At 38.6% G+C, this 14,934-nt stretch overlaps 1 protein-coding gene across 4 annotated transcripts in view; it reads left to right on the forward strand.

Moving 5' to 3' along the window:
* Positions 1–14,934, forward strand: part of INVS (inversin) — a gene marked incomplete at its 3' end in the record, with an annotated part of 142,460 nt that overhangs the window by 53,342 nt on the left and 74,184 nt on the right. For all 4 annotated transcript variants that reach the window (XM_079927066.1, XM_079927069.1, XM_079927068.1 and 1 more), the window contains exon 4: positions 13,935–14,108. In XM_079927066.1, the coding sequence (XP_079783192.1) occupies positions 13,935–14,108 (174 nt within the window). The remainder of the gene's footprint in view (positions 1–13,934; positions 14,109–14,934) is intronic.

Genomic DNA, 14,934 nt, shown 5'->3' on the forward strand with positions numbered 1-14,934 from the left:
CTACGTCATAGTGTATAATGAGCATACATCTCTATTTTAATTATTTTTAAAGCTTCCAAAACCCTTAGCGTAGTGTCTGATTCAGGGTAATTACATAGTAAGTAACTGTTGAATGTGGAATGAATTATTGAATTAGGTCAGCACATCTCAATCTTAATACCATTTTCGAATCACCTACAGAGCATTTAGGAAATATTAATTCCAAAGCCTCAGAAATTCTTCTTTTTTTGAATTATTATTTTTTTAATGCAGCAGGTTCTTATTAGTTATCTATTTTATACATATCTGTGTGTATATGTCAATCCCAATCTCCCAAATCATCACACCACCACCAGCACCACCCCCCGCCCCTGCTTTCCCCCCTTGGTGTCCTTACATTTGTTCTGTACATCTGTGTCTCTATTTCTGCCTTGCAAACCGGTTCATCTGTACCATTTTTCTAGATTCCACATATATGCATTAATATATGATATTTGTTTTTCTCCTGATTTACTTCATTCTGTATGACAGTCTCTGGGTCCATCCACGTCTATGCAAATGACCCAATTTTGTTCCTTTTTATGGCTCAGTAATATTCCATTGTATATATATACACACCACATCTTCTTTATCCATTTGTCTGTCAGTGGGCATTTAGGTTGCTTCCATGACCTGGCTATTGCAAATAGTGCTGCAATGAACATGGGAGTGCATGTGGCTTTTTGAATTATGGTCTTCTCTGGATATATGCCCAGTAGTGGGATTGCTGGGTCATATGGTAATTCTATTTTTAGTTTTTTAAGGAAGCTCCATACTGTTCTCCTTAGTGGCTGTATCAATTTACATTCCCACCAACAGTGCAGGAGGATTCCCTTTTCTCCACACCCTCTCCAGCATTTGTTGTTTGTATATTTTCTGATGATGCCCATTCTAACTGCTGTGAGTTGATACCTCATTGTAGTTTTGATTTGCATTTCTCTAATAATTAGTGATGTTGAGCAGCTTTTCATGTGCCTCTTGGCCATCTGTATGTCTTCTTTGGAGAAATATCTATTTAAGTCTTCTGCCCATTTTTGGATTGGGTTGTTTGTTCTTTTTAATATTGAGGTGCATGAGCTGTTTACATATTTTGGAGCTTAATCCTTTGTCAGTTGCCTCATTTGCAAATATTTTCTCCCATTCTGAGGGTTGTCTTTTTGTCTTGTTTATAGTTTCCTTTGCTGTGCAAAAGATTTTAAGTTTCATTAGGCCCCATTTGTTTATTTTTGTTTTTATTTCCATTACTCTAGGAGGTGGGTCAAAAAAGATCTTGCTGCAATTTATGTCAAATATTGTTCTTCCTATGTTTTCCTCTAAGAGCTTTATAGTGTCTGGCCTTACATTTAGGTCTTTAATTCATTTTGAGTTTATTTTTGTGTATGGTGTTAGGGAGTGTTCTAATATCAGTTTTTTTACATGTACCTGTCCAGTTGACCCAGCACCACTTATTGAAGAGGCTGTCTTTTCTCCATTGTATATCCTTGCCTCCTTTGTCATAGATTAGTTGACCATAGGTGCATGGGTTTATCTCTGGGCTTTCTCTCCTGTTCCATTTATCTGTATTTCTGTTTTTGTGTCAGTACCATATTGTCTTGATTACTGTAGCTTTGTAGTATAGTCTGAAGTCAGGGAGTCTGACTCCTCCAGCTCCATTTTTTTCCCTCAAGATTGCTTTGGCTATTCAGGGTCTTTTGTGTTTCCATACAAGTTGTGAATTTTTTTGTTCTAGTTCTGTGAAAAATGCCATTGGTAGTTTGATAGGGATTGCATTGAATCTGTAGATTGCTTTGGGTATTATAGTCATTTTCACAATATTGATTCTTCCAATCCAAGAAGATGGTATATCTCTCCATCTGTTTGTGTCATCTTTGATTTCTTTCATCAGTGTCTTATAGTTTTCTGAGTACAGGTCTTTTACCTCCTTAGGTAGGTTTATCCCTAGGTATTTTATTCTTTTTGTTGCAGCAGTGAATGGGATTGTTTCCTTAATTTATTTTTCTGATCTTTCATTGTTAGTGTATAGGAATACAAGAGATTTCTCTGCATTAATTTTGTATCCTGCAACTTTACCAAATTCATTTATTAGCTCTAGTAGTTTTCTGGTGCCAAAGCCTCAGAAATTCTGACTTCATTGATCTAGGATGAAACAGACATTCTTTTTTTGGTGGTTTTTGTTGTTTGTTTTTTTTAAGTTCTTCAGGGTTGAGAACTCTGTTATTAGATTCTTTGTTTAAACAATGATTCTCAAAGTGTGAACTCCTGGACCTATCAGCACCAGTGTCTCCCAGAAACTTGTTTGAAATGTAGATTCTGGGACCCCACACCAGAGTTAGTGAATGAAAAACTCTGAGGGAAGTCCTCAGCAGACTGTGTTTTCCAGCTCTCCAGAGATCCTGATGCATGCTAGAGTTTGAGAACTACTGATTTAAGATGAAATAAATGTTTTCCTATAAATAAAATGTCAAACTATGAGAAACAAAATACATTTTATAATCAGCCCAAAAGGTTTTGCCAACTCAAAGCACCACTCTGAATAAATGAGGGTAGCTCACAAGCACAAGAGAATTGTACTTGTGGAAATAAGCATCACGGCGTTTTATAACTTTTAATATTTTTTGTATGAAATCCTCTCCACTGAAGGGACTAATTTTCATAATAATCTTTACAAAAAATAGTCTATGTCAGGCAGGAAAAGCACATGAAAAATCCAGCACTGGGTAAGGAAGCCTCAGAGTCAAGGATATATTTTCATAGTTTCTTTTCTTAGAGAAAAGTCTGTCTACTTTTTTTTGACAGTAACATTTTCTCGTTCTGTTGTGCTGTTTGACTATGTGCCACTTGATAGTTCTGTCTATTCCTATGGAAACCAAGTTAGTAGATGGAGCCAAGGCTTGGAGGAGGCATTGAGGAGAAATATTAGAAGAGTTCAGCCACAGAGCAAATAAAGATGTTGCCTTTCCTTCAGTCAAATCCTCTCTGAGAGCCAGAATCTGTTTCAAGCCAGAGGGATGTTCTTGGCTGATGTATTGTCTAGCTGCTCTGCCAGATGGATGAACATCTTAAACTTGAAAAGCAACAAATAGAGCTCCATTCTGCCTTTGAAGTACCATTCTTAACCTTTGCTTAGAGAATTGTCAAATAGCTTTTTAAAAACATTTTTTTCAGATTTGCATAAGATGACAGGTTAGTGATGTGGTTACCATCATAATTGTTGAGTAATTAGAAATTTTAGCTGTAAAACACAGTATTTAGGCTTGAAATCAGAAATTTAAGAAAAGAAAGAGAATGTCTGTGATTGGGAAAAGCAATGCAGATTTGATTTCATTTCTATAGCTCAGTAATTCATGTCATTCAAAAACGGTTTTTGTAACTGTTTCCTGTAAAGATTCACATTAAATTTAAAAAAAGAAGAAGAAGAAGAAAAAAAAAAGCAGGAAACCAGAGTACAATGAGACACCTAAATCAACCGGGATCAAAGAATGATCCAAGCAGACAAGAATAATGAGGAAAGGCCCATCCTTTTTCCAATCCACTTATACTCTATATTTGATACGGTAGTAGTATCTCGTGGTCTAGGTAAAAGAACAGTATGGATAGCATTGTACTGAGCTATTTATGTGGATATTTAAATCATGTTTTTATTTCAGCTAAGATGTATAGATTCATTTTTCCAGTTTCATGTACTTTAATTTATGCCAGAAATTATGTCTTTAGATAAAATAGTTGAAACAGCTATTAATATAGCTGATTCCTAACCCTATATCTTGAATCTAGCTGTCTCTTCCAATCTTCAGTTCCATATAGATTCTTTTCTTTTCTTTCTTTCTTTTTTTTTTTTTGCTAGATATCTCTATATAGATTTCCCTCAGACACCCCAAACTCCACATGTTAGAAAAACAGAACTCAAAATCTTTGTCCTTAATCCTATTTCTCCTTCTGTCCTTTCAGTTGTTGACACCACTCTCCATTTTGTACCCATTCAGGAGGCCTCTTACATATTTCACAGTCTGTCCTCTTATTTCCACTTAGCTCCCATCATTTCTATTCTGGATTGCTGTAGTAACCCCCTAACCAGTCTCACTACCAAAGATTTGTTTCCCTCAAATCAGTACTTCACACAGCCTCCAGGATATTTCTTAAAAACATAAATCCACTCATGTCATTTCCTCCTTCAACTCTTCACTGGCACCCCATTACCTATACGATAAATTTTAGACTCTTCGTCATACTGTATTAGACTCTCCATTTTCTAGCCCCTACTCACCTCTCTAATCAGTTTTTCACTTCTTATATTCAGTACTTCATTTCGTATTACAATAATATAGAACTATCTTCGAGGCTCGAGATTTTGTCTCACCGTATATGCAAGATAAGAAGTTAGTCTGTTACTGCTTCATGGATGTTGACAATAGACACAAGCCTCTAGGGTCAGGGACAAAGAAGCTTATTATTCACAGCATAGCAAAAAGCATCAGCACCTATATGTTTGTATTGATTTCCCTTTCCCCCAAGAACCATGGGAGAGTCACAGAAGGCCCAGATGGATGCTGTACACACAGCAGTTTTCCATCATAGCACAGAGGAGCACTGAACTTCAGGAATCTGCGCTTTTGTAGTGAGCAGCTAGTAAACCCAGAAGAGATGACCTCACCCCTCAAATTGATGGCAGCAAACACAACCCAGAGAAGTTGCCTAGGCCAGGAGTGGTCAAGTCTCTGCATTTTTGGCATAAGAACATGCAGTGATGATTAGGGCCCATGGTAAATTGCTTCTCCCAGCAACCCGTCACTTAGCCCTACATGTTCTTGACATGAGCATGCCATTCTGTCAGCTACTCTGATTAATCTGACCAACAGAGGCTGGGAACAAATCTGTTTAATATGTCTCATACAGCATTTAAATAATAGAACTCCAAGCCGCAGGATGAGAACAACCTGCAGTATTGACTTCAGTGTCCTGGATTAAGTCCACTGTGAATAAGTACCAGGGGAGACAGTAGGTCTTACTTTATGCAGCAAAGATATACTCTAAGGCTATTCTGTTATCTATTACGACCCATGCAAGGGAGTTTGACTGACCTGCTGATCTTTGGTGTTATTACCAATAATTACATGAGGCACTGGGGGCTGAAAAGCAACCCCTAAGCCCAATGGAGAACTATTTCATGGCCCTCTCTCCCCCAGATACAAACATATAACCTGAAGAGGCACAAGTCACTTTAGTTCGGGATTTGTTGTTAAACGTGGATCACCGTTTCATTGTTTGGCTAAGCCACATGGGCAGTATCACCAAGTAGTTACAGCTTTGATTGTCATACATGGCATAACCCAAGGCTTCTCATGCTGCCATTGATGGCATCAAGCATGGCAGAAGAGTTCAGGTCCATCCATGTCCACATGAATTTTTCTGTTTCAAAGCACATGGATGGGGATGACAAACACAAAAGCAGATCAGATTGCAAGCCTCAGCTGCTATTTGATTCAGGTAGTGAAAAGTAATTTTGTTTTTTTCTGGGATACAGTACTGGATCCAGAGGACAAAGACAGCATCAGTTGTCCTCTTCCTCCCTGTACCTCCCAAGGTGTCCCCTTCCCAGGTGCTGAAGTTGTTGTATTCCCTCCTCAACCCCAAAATCAGTGTGTCCCACCCTAATAGCTAGAACTCCTCACCTTTTCTCTCATCATCTCCTACTTGCACCCATACCTTTCACCTAGAAGGGTAGATACATATAGGACAAATTTACAGAGACCCATTATGTCCCCCGCTTTAGCCCACGTGGGCATTTAGGAGGACTCTGTGAGTAGTGTACTCAAGCAAGTGGTCATTATGGATGTGTATGATGCAGGACCATGTCGATCAGCAAACAAATTCAGGTGGCTGAACCAGAGTTAAGTTTGAATCTCTAAGCTCCCTTTTGGTTGGGCTGCCACCAAGAGGGTGTACCAACGAGGCCAGCCTGGGATTACTCTTAGGGGAAAGAAAGAAGCATCATAACCAGGGATGGACAGGGCGGAACCCCAAATTTTCAACATAGGTGTATATGATTCCCCATTCCTTTTGTCCTGATTACTTCCCAGGAGGCTGCCATGAGGAGATGAGCTCTTTCTGCGGGTGGCCACATACAGTAACCAAACTACCCTACCTCTCTCAGGTGTGTGGATCAGGAAGAGGTAACTGAGGTGGAACCAGAAATCTTTCTGAGTTTATTTTCAAGGAGGCCATTGCTGCTCTTGATCATTTCAGATTCCTGAGGACAGCATGGGGCATAGAATGCCCATAGAATGTAGAGGGCTGGCCTGCCCTGTACACAGTCGGTCTTCCAGAGTTGTCATGGACGTTGGACTGCCTCCCAGTGGTTGCCATCAGGTTTTAACTCAGCCAAATCATCAGTAAACCAGGACAAGGCATTCAGGGGAACCCCTGAGCATCAAGGGCACCATTAAACCAGCAGTTTGCCTCAGACAGTGGCCATCTCCACGCCCAGTTCTTTGTCCTCATTGCCAGACAAAGCAGACTATAGCAGGGATCGGGTACGTGGCACAGTTGGCGCTGTGTTATCAGGCAGGGCTTTGCATTCACTTTCACTTTTGAGCAGCTGCCCACTCATGTCTCCGCCAAGGGAACCTCTGCTGTTTTCAGTCCACCCAAAATTCTGTATCAAGTAGCAGGGTCTCACGGCTTTCTCCGTTGGTTTCCACTTTGGAGATTCCTTGACTCAGCGGCCACAACTACATTGCCTTTCAGCTTGCTGCCCCATTGTCATGCTTTCATCCCTTCCTCTGCTTGCCCAGGGGAAGGTGAGCCAAGACCAAGGCATCATTTGGGTGGCTTGTTTCAATCCTGCTCTTTCTCACTGAGTCATTAACAGGACAGTGGGTTCCCTTATCTCCCCAACCTTGCCCACCGCTTGGGTATGATCACATGGAATCTTCTCATCCCTGAACCTGACCTGCAGGGCCCTGGTCCTTACTCTTCAAGAAAACTATGTCTCCGTCAGTATCCCCTCCTCATTTCCTGTACTGTCAGGTCTTGGATTTAATTTGCCCTACTTTTTTCTTTGTTTATGCCAACTTATTACAAGGTAATAAATTGGTTCTGAGTACTGGCAGAAGACATAAGACTACCATCAGAGACAAAAAAAGCTTTATTACTGATGGCAAAAGCATGAGCACTTGCATTTTTGCATCCCTTACCCCCAAGAACCAGGAGGCAATGCAGAGGCCCCAGATGGACACTGGGGTTCACATGGCATCTGAGGAATGCTGAATTTGGGGTAGCTCCAAACTTTACTACTTACTTTAGTAAGTAGTAAGCAAGACTCTCTATCTAATGTCCTGGGAGACATTAATGTCCCTTAAGACCGCTTGATACAAACCCCACTCTGAGAAATGGCCCAGGTAGAGGAGTCGAGGCTTTGCATTCTTGGCATATTTAGTAAGAACATGCAGGGACACTCAGGGCCCACGGCAGATTGCCTCTCCCAACACTATTGTGGTATTTCTAAGACTCATTTGTGTCTGCAACCATTACAGGAAAGATTGAGATAAAGAGGTTATTGATATTTGTGACCTATATACTTCCTGGAGTTGGTGATTCTTTTTAAAAATTAACATGGTAAATGCCTTGAGAGTTTATAAATATGTAATTACATAGATAACATTAGACTTTATAGTAACAGATCATGTTTCTATTATTTCCATTTCAGTTTTAAATAATGTATCTTTTGGTATGTAGTATGATTAGGATTTAGAATAAAATATGGCAGAATGCCTACCTTACATTTATTTGTGCTATTATACATATAATTATAATACTTCCAGGACAAAATTATACACAAACCTATAAATGAACAAAAAAATAAATTAACATTTGGCGGACAATTGTTTTCTCCCCAGCTACAGTGAGAGTAAATTAAGTGCTGAGGACACAGAGAGAACAAGAATGCAAAGAGATTCATCAGAAAATATGTAGGTTTTGAGAAAATATCTAGTCTCTTCAGTGTCCCAGTGGGGGAAAGGACTGCTACAGGCAGTCCTATATTTACACTAAAGCCAAGAAAATACTTAGAATTTGAGAGTATTCTTTGCCTTGATATGAGGCTATAGCTTTAGAGGAAGCTGTTTTAGAGAAGTGGCAGGAGGAGGACAAAGATAAGCCTCAGGACCAGGAAGCTCCCCACTAGCTCAGTGACAGTAACTGTGATACCCCTAGTATCACTAGATATGGGGCCGCGAAACATCATTATAAGTACAGATTCTTATAATGGACCAGGAGCTGGATGTTAGCAGCTATAAGGGTGAGCAAAGAGAAAAAAAGAAAAAAAACAAAAAATAACAGCAAACAATCTTCTCGTTAAAATGAGCCCTCAAACAAAATATATGAAGAAATCTCATGCTAAGAAAGCTACCAGTATCATCATTCAGATCATGAATTCATTCCTAGCGGAAGAACATAAACAAAGCAAAAAGAAAAGCCACACAAAGAGAGAAGATATTTGCAAAACAAGCTAAGAATTAGTATCCAGAATATGTAAATAACTTCTATAGATCAGTAAGAAAAAGACAAATAGCTCAGTTGCAAAATGAGTAAACAATGCAAAAAAGCTCTTCACAGAAGAAGAAACAAATAGCTAACAAAGACGTTCCACTTCAAGAAGGGAAATGAAAATTAAATCCATGGTAAAATACAATTGTATACCCATCATATTGGCAAAAGTTAGCAAGTCTGACAAAACCAAGTGTGGAGAGGATGTGGCGAAACAAGCATTCTCAAACATTAGTGGTGGGAGTGTAAATTGGAGTAACTACTTGAGAGAACAGTTTCAGCCCAGCAGCTTCAGAAATTCTGGCACGTGTACCAGGAGCTACAAGAAAATTCATTACAGTATTGTTTGTAATAGTGAAAAGTGAGAAACATGCTAAGTATTCCCTTAGAGAATAAATAAATATAACATTATTTTCATATGACAGAAAGCTTTCTTCAGTGAAAATGTATGAACCAAAGCAATTTGGATACATCTCAAAAATATTGCTTTGAGTTAAAGGTGGCAAGTGATTCATGTAGGGCTACTTATATAAAGATTGAAAACATGTAAAATAATGCTATGTAGTTTATGAATACATGTATTTATAAGAAATAAAATGTATCAAAACATTCACTGGAATGATAACCACCAAGTTCTCCAAAGAGAGAAAAGGTAATAGAATTGGGGAAGGACACAAAGGGAGTATTAACCATATATGTTATGTTTTATTTCTTAAAAATGAAAAATCTAAAACAAAATATCAAAGTATTTCACTCAGAACTTCCATATCATTGTTATTAAGATTAAATGACTTTTCCTAAAAAAAGGAGTTCATCTTAACAAGTTGGACAGACAAAAATATGAGCTTAAGTGGCATTTTGAGTTGATTTGTTCCCAGATTCATTTCAAGAGCTGTTCTCCAGGTCAGAGAGCTTTTTCATTCTCTTTTACCCTTTCAGATATTATACTCCTTTTCATGTATTTGGGGAAAATCCAAATGTCATAATCACTTACATTACAGACAAAAGAAGCTCATGGTGTTAATAATTACAGGAAGATTAAGATGAGGATTATTAGTACCTAACAACAACGGCAACAACAAAAAAACAGAAACTGAGAAACGACGTCTTATTCAATGTTTCAGAGACATTAGGAAATATTTTCACATTTCGCTGGCATAATAGACCTCATCATATCAGAGTTAATGTCCTTTTCGTGATGAAATCAGGACTTTTTTGTAACTTTAGCTCTCATTTCTGCTCACTTACCACCGGAATTTTCTTAAGAATATACACTCTTTTGATCTATTATCTCTTTTGATCTTATACTATTTCCTACCCAGTCAGAAATTATAAAAGCAAATTCCAAAACAGTCTTCACCTCAGGATCATGTTCTGTGTGGCCCTAAGATATGATACTAAATTGTTAACTTCCAAATCATCCCCAAAGTATTTGTGCTATAATAAACTTGAAAACTTAAGAAGTCCAAATTTCAAGCAATAGTGAGGAAATGTTTAGACATTTTGTTTGTTTGCTTTTGTATTGAGGAGACTTTACGGGAAACAAAGTAGCCTATAACATGTGTCCCCAGGGTCATACAGTCTTCAGGGGGTTATCAAAATAGCTTGCTGCCTCAAACTAGTGTTGTCCTCTTTTCCACTGATATTAAAAATACTCTCCTGATTTTAGCTCAAAGGTTGTCTGTCCCCTCTGTTCAGTCTCAGAATTGAATTTGCATACACTGGGCATTTAATAAATGCTTGTTCATGAGACCAAGGAGGTTGACCTTGGTCCAAATGGATTATATTGTTTCTAGTCCCAGCATTCGTCAGTAATATCTGATGTGTCTCTGTTCTTTGGAATAGAAGAAGCTGGCCTGATCATATAGCTGACCCCTCCTCAGGGTACCAGCTAAATTCCTATTGGGTATGTTCTTGTTGGTACTATATCACCTTTATCCGTAAGTAGAGTATAGACATCTTTCTCAATGTAAAAAAAAATCAGAAAAGCCATTATTTATAACATTCCAACTATTTTTACTTTTACCTGTTCCTAACCTTGGTTTTCTCCTTAATCAGTAGCTGAACTATGTATACCATGTTCAGTTAGATCTTTCTATCTACATGCCCTCTGTCATGGGCCATTCTTGGTTCCACTTGACCATTTATGTTTTATTGCTTCCTCCACATTGGAAAACTGTCCATAATAAAGTTAGCAAACATTCCTGAGCATTTGCTTTGTGTGCTGTTCTAAGTACAGAGATTACCTTTATCATTTCATATGCATGATAATCTCAGGTACTATTATTATTCCTGTTTTACAGATGAGGAAATTAGAGTCACAGGAAGATACTTTAACTGATATGTAAAAATTTTCCACGATACTTCTGTGAGGAGCAAAGATGAAATCTATGTCAAAGAGCTTTGTAATAAGTAAAGTACAAACATTTTACTCCTTCCTGCTTTGTAACAAGGTTCAATGGATGTTTGTTCAATGAATGAATGATTATTACTGAGGTGTACGATGTTTTCTGTAGGTAGAATCTGCAGAATAATGTGAAATGTGAATATACCAAGCACTATGTCTATAAGTCAGTAGCCACCCCCTAACACATTCTAGTTTCCTCCTTCTCCTTCCCATTTCCTCTAAATTTCAAATTCACAATGACTATCTGATTGAATATCTTTAAAAGTCATGATGAATTATTCTGTAATATTTGAAATGTTATGCTCAGAAAGGTCAAACCTTATTTTTTTGGTATGAAGTACCACATATGTTTATTTTTCCTGGGCATTTTTCTCTTTTTCTGAAAGAAAAGATGGCAAGAGATTTAGAGCAGGGTGCCCTCTTGAGGAAATTTTAGTACCTTCTCAAAAACTTGCATTGGGCGAAATCAGAAAATCCAGATAAATGATGTCCACTATGAATGAAGCTCAGATAAATAAAACATTAAAAAGTAATAGTAACCAAATTCCAGATATTTGAGAGTTAATATTCTTTTTTTTTAATATGTTAGGGGTAGGAGTTTATTAATTTATTTTATTTATTTTTGCTGTGTTGGGTCTTCGTTTCTGTGCGAGGGCCTTCTCCAGTCGCGGCAAGCAGGGGCCACCCTTCATCGCGGTGCGCGGGTCTCTCACTGTCGCGGCCTCTCTTGTTGCGGAGCACAAGCTCCAGACGCGCAGGCTCAGCAGCTGTGGCTCACGGGCCTAGCCACTCCGCGGCACACGGGATCCCCCCAGACCAGGGCTCGAACCCGTGTCCCCTGCATCAGCAGGCAGACTCTCAACCACTGCGCCACCAGGGAAGCCCCGAGAGTTAATATTATTAACTGTTATGATCTAATTTAGCAACTGTAAATAAGAATTTTTAAATAAAAACAAAAACCTCTATAAGATATTTCATTTCCTCTTATTCACTCAGTCCTTCAAGTAATATTTATTAAGCACCTATTATGTGCCAGGAACCATGCCGAGCACAGTGGTCAACAAAACATAGTCTCTGCCTTCATGATGCTTACTGCTTATGAGGGAAATCTCAGTGAAGGGAAATAAAAACATATGTAACTACAAACTGGGGAAAGTACCATGAAGGAAATGAAAGGGTACTGCAATAAAGAAGAACAAAATAGGTTCTGCTTAGGGTGGTCAAGGAAAGCCTCTCTGAAAGGAAATAAATAAGCTGCATTCATTTGTTTTTCAGTCCATTCCAAGTTTGTCCATCTAGTATAGACAGCCTTATGACCCTTTTCCTAGCCTTGTTCTCCCTTATCTCTGCCCCAGCCCTGGAGCTGAGTTGAATCCTGTCTTTGCCCCTGCAGGCAAGCAGGCAAGTCTCATTCTTCCTTCTGCACCTCACTGTTGCTCTAGCTAGTTCCCTTTGCCTTACTTAGAGCCTCACATGCATCACAGTGGGGAACCTGCTCAATCAATAAATGTCTTCCTTACTAATACCAATAGCTCCTGATAGTAGAACATTAATGCATTGTAATTATAATACTTAAAGGTCACATTTCCAACAATGTTAAGGATGTAGAGGGTCTCAGAAGATGAAAAAGACAGGTAGCCCTGCCTGCCACTACGCTTTGAATAGGGAAAGAGAAAATACACATGAAGTAGACAGCGAACTTGATCATGCAATGCAGTTTGTTCATGTTGACTTTGAAATATCTGTGATACCAAGTATATTGAAGTCTCCAATCAGAATTGGAAATATGGAGCTAGATCTCAGGAAAGAGCGTAAAAGAACTAAGGAATTTTTTTTAATTTTTATTATTTTTGTGTGTGTGTGGTACTTGGGCCTCTCACTGTTGTGGTCTCTCCCGTTGCGGAAAACAGGCTCCGGACGCGCAGGGTCAGCGGCCATGGCTCACGGGCCCAGCTGCTCCGCGGCACGTGGGATCTTCCCGGACCGGGGCACGAACCCGTGTCCTCCGCATCGGCAGGTGGACTCTCAACCACTGCACCACCAGGGAAGCCCCTGGAATATTTTTCAAGGGTTTCAAAGCTCACATAGACATACTATAAAATGGTCGACCTGAGTCCCCACCAGTGTATTACTCTAGCCCTTGTAACTAAACTTCTTTCTCCAGATGGGTTGGTTCTGCCAGATTGGAGGGTTTAACTGGTGTGGAGAGCACTGCCTGCAAGTGGGCAGCCTACAGTGACTCCTGGGTTGGTGTTTGTGTGAACAGATGAGTCTGGGACCTGAACTTTGAGGAAGCTGCTTCTACCTTAGTTGTACCTGTAAATAGCTCTCATCAAGAAAGCTAACCACCTTTTCCTTATTAACCAAATGACTGTGAACAAAATATTTAACCCCTTTGAATCTCAATTCCCTCACCTGTAAATTGGGGTTTAAAATCTCTACTTATTTCACAAAGTTATTATACTTTGAATATAAATAATATGTGCTGTGCTGGTCAGATTGTGCTGAAACTAATACATTCACACATTGTTGCAACTAGACAGCAATTTGGAAAATACACCAAAAACCATAAAATGCACAAACCCCTTTGACCCAGTTATTTGGTTCCTGATAATTTATTCTATGGAAAAAAAATATGTGAAAAATCATGTACATTGTAGCATTTTCTATTAAAAAAATATTACAAGCAATAATAGAATGATTAAATAAAATGTCTTGCCTTAACACAATGAAATATTGACCAGCCACTGAGTAAACTAAATGCATATAGAAAGCAGTTGGAAAGAAACGTGAAAAAATAAAACAATTGCTAGAGTAATAGAATTATAAGTATTTTCCTTTTATTAATTTATCTGAATGTTATTATTCTAGCAGAATAATTAAAATGCTTAAAACATTTTAAAATTTAAAAAAAAATTTGGCTCCAAACTAAATTTCTTCTTACTGTCTCTTATTTTTTATTTAGGGAAATTATCGTTTCATGAAACTCTTACTTACACGCAGAGCAAACTGGATGCAGAAGGATCTAGAAGAAATGACTCCTTTACACTTGACTACCCGGCACAAGAGCCCTAAGTGTTTGGCGCTTCTGCTGAAGTTTATGGCACCAGGAGAAGTGGATACACAGGATAAAAACAAGGTAACGGACTGTCAAAATCGAAGACAAATAGAGCAGAAAGCAAATGCTTTATTTTATGATGTGAAATCTCACGGAAGAAGGCCTAAATTACCACTCATGCATGGTAGAACAATTCCAAGTCTCACACCCCAGTAAAGTATTTCACTTAAATTCTGTCATTTTATCCTCCCAGCAACCAGATGTGGTGGGTAGTATCATCTTTTTACATATGGGAAAACTGAAGCTCAAGAAGATTAAAATTCTGCCCGAGATCCAATTGGCAGGAATAGAATTCAAACCAGGCCTGTCTAACTCCAACTCAGTATTTGACTGCTAGTCAAGATAGTTGCTAAAGGTAGTTAGATTTGTGGTGGCCAAATGCCCTGGGTAATGAACTAAGTGGATAGTGCTTTAATGGCCTGGGCTTAGGCATCATTCTTCTTGGGTTTCAGTGTAAAAGCCACCACTTGTTCTATGTCCATTGAATTACTTAACTCCTCTATTCCTCAATTTTCTCATATGCAAAAAGGGGATAAAGGGTTGTTGAAGATAAAATGAGATGATATATATGAAGTGTTTAGCACAATGCCCAGTGCATAGTATTCTCTCAATAAATATCAGCTTAAAATTATTATTATTAGTTCATTTTGATTCTAACATCTGCTCTGGCATTCTTACTAGGGTCCATTATCTTCCCTGCTCTTGAGTTTTAACATAGTGTGCCCATTGGTCATTGTTTTGGTCAACACTCTGATCATTCCTTACAGGAAAAAAATGTGGTCTTTAGTTAGACAAATGCAATCATCCTCTTCCTTTTCATCAGGCACTTAATCATAGAGTCTTGCTA

This window comes from Stenella coeruleoalba (genome assembly GCF_951394435.1).
Source record: "Stenella coeruleoalba genome assembly, chromosome: 7".
Taxonomy (NCBI): Eukaryota; Metazoa; Chordata; class Mammalia; order Artiodactyla; family Delphinidae; genus Stenella; species Stenella coeruleoalba.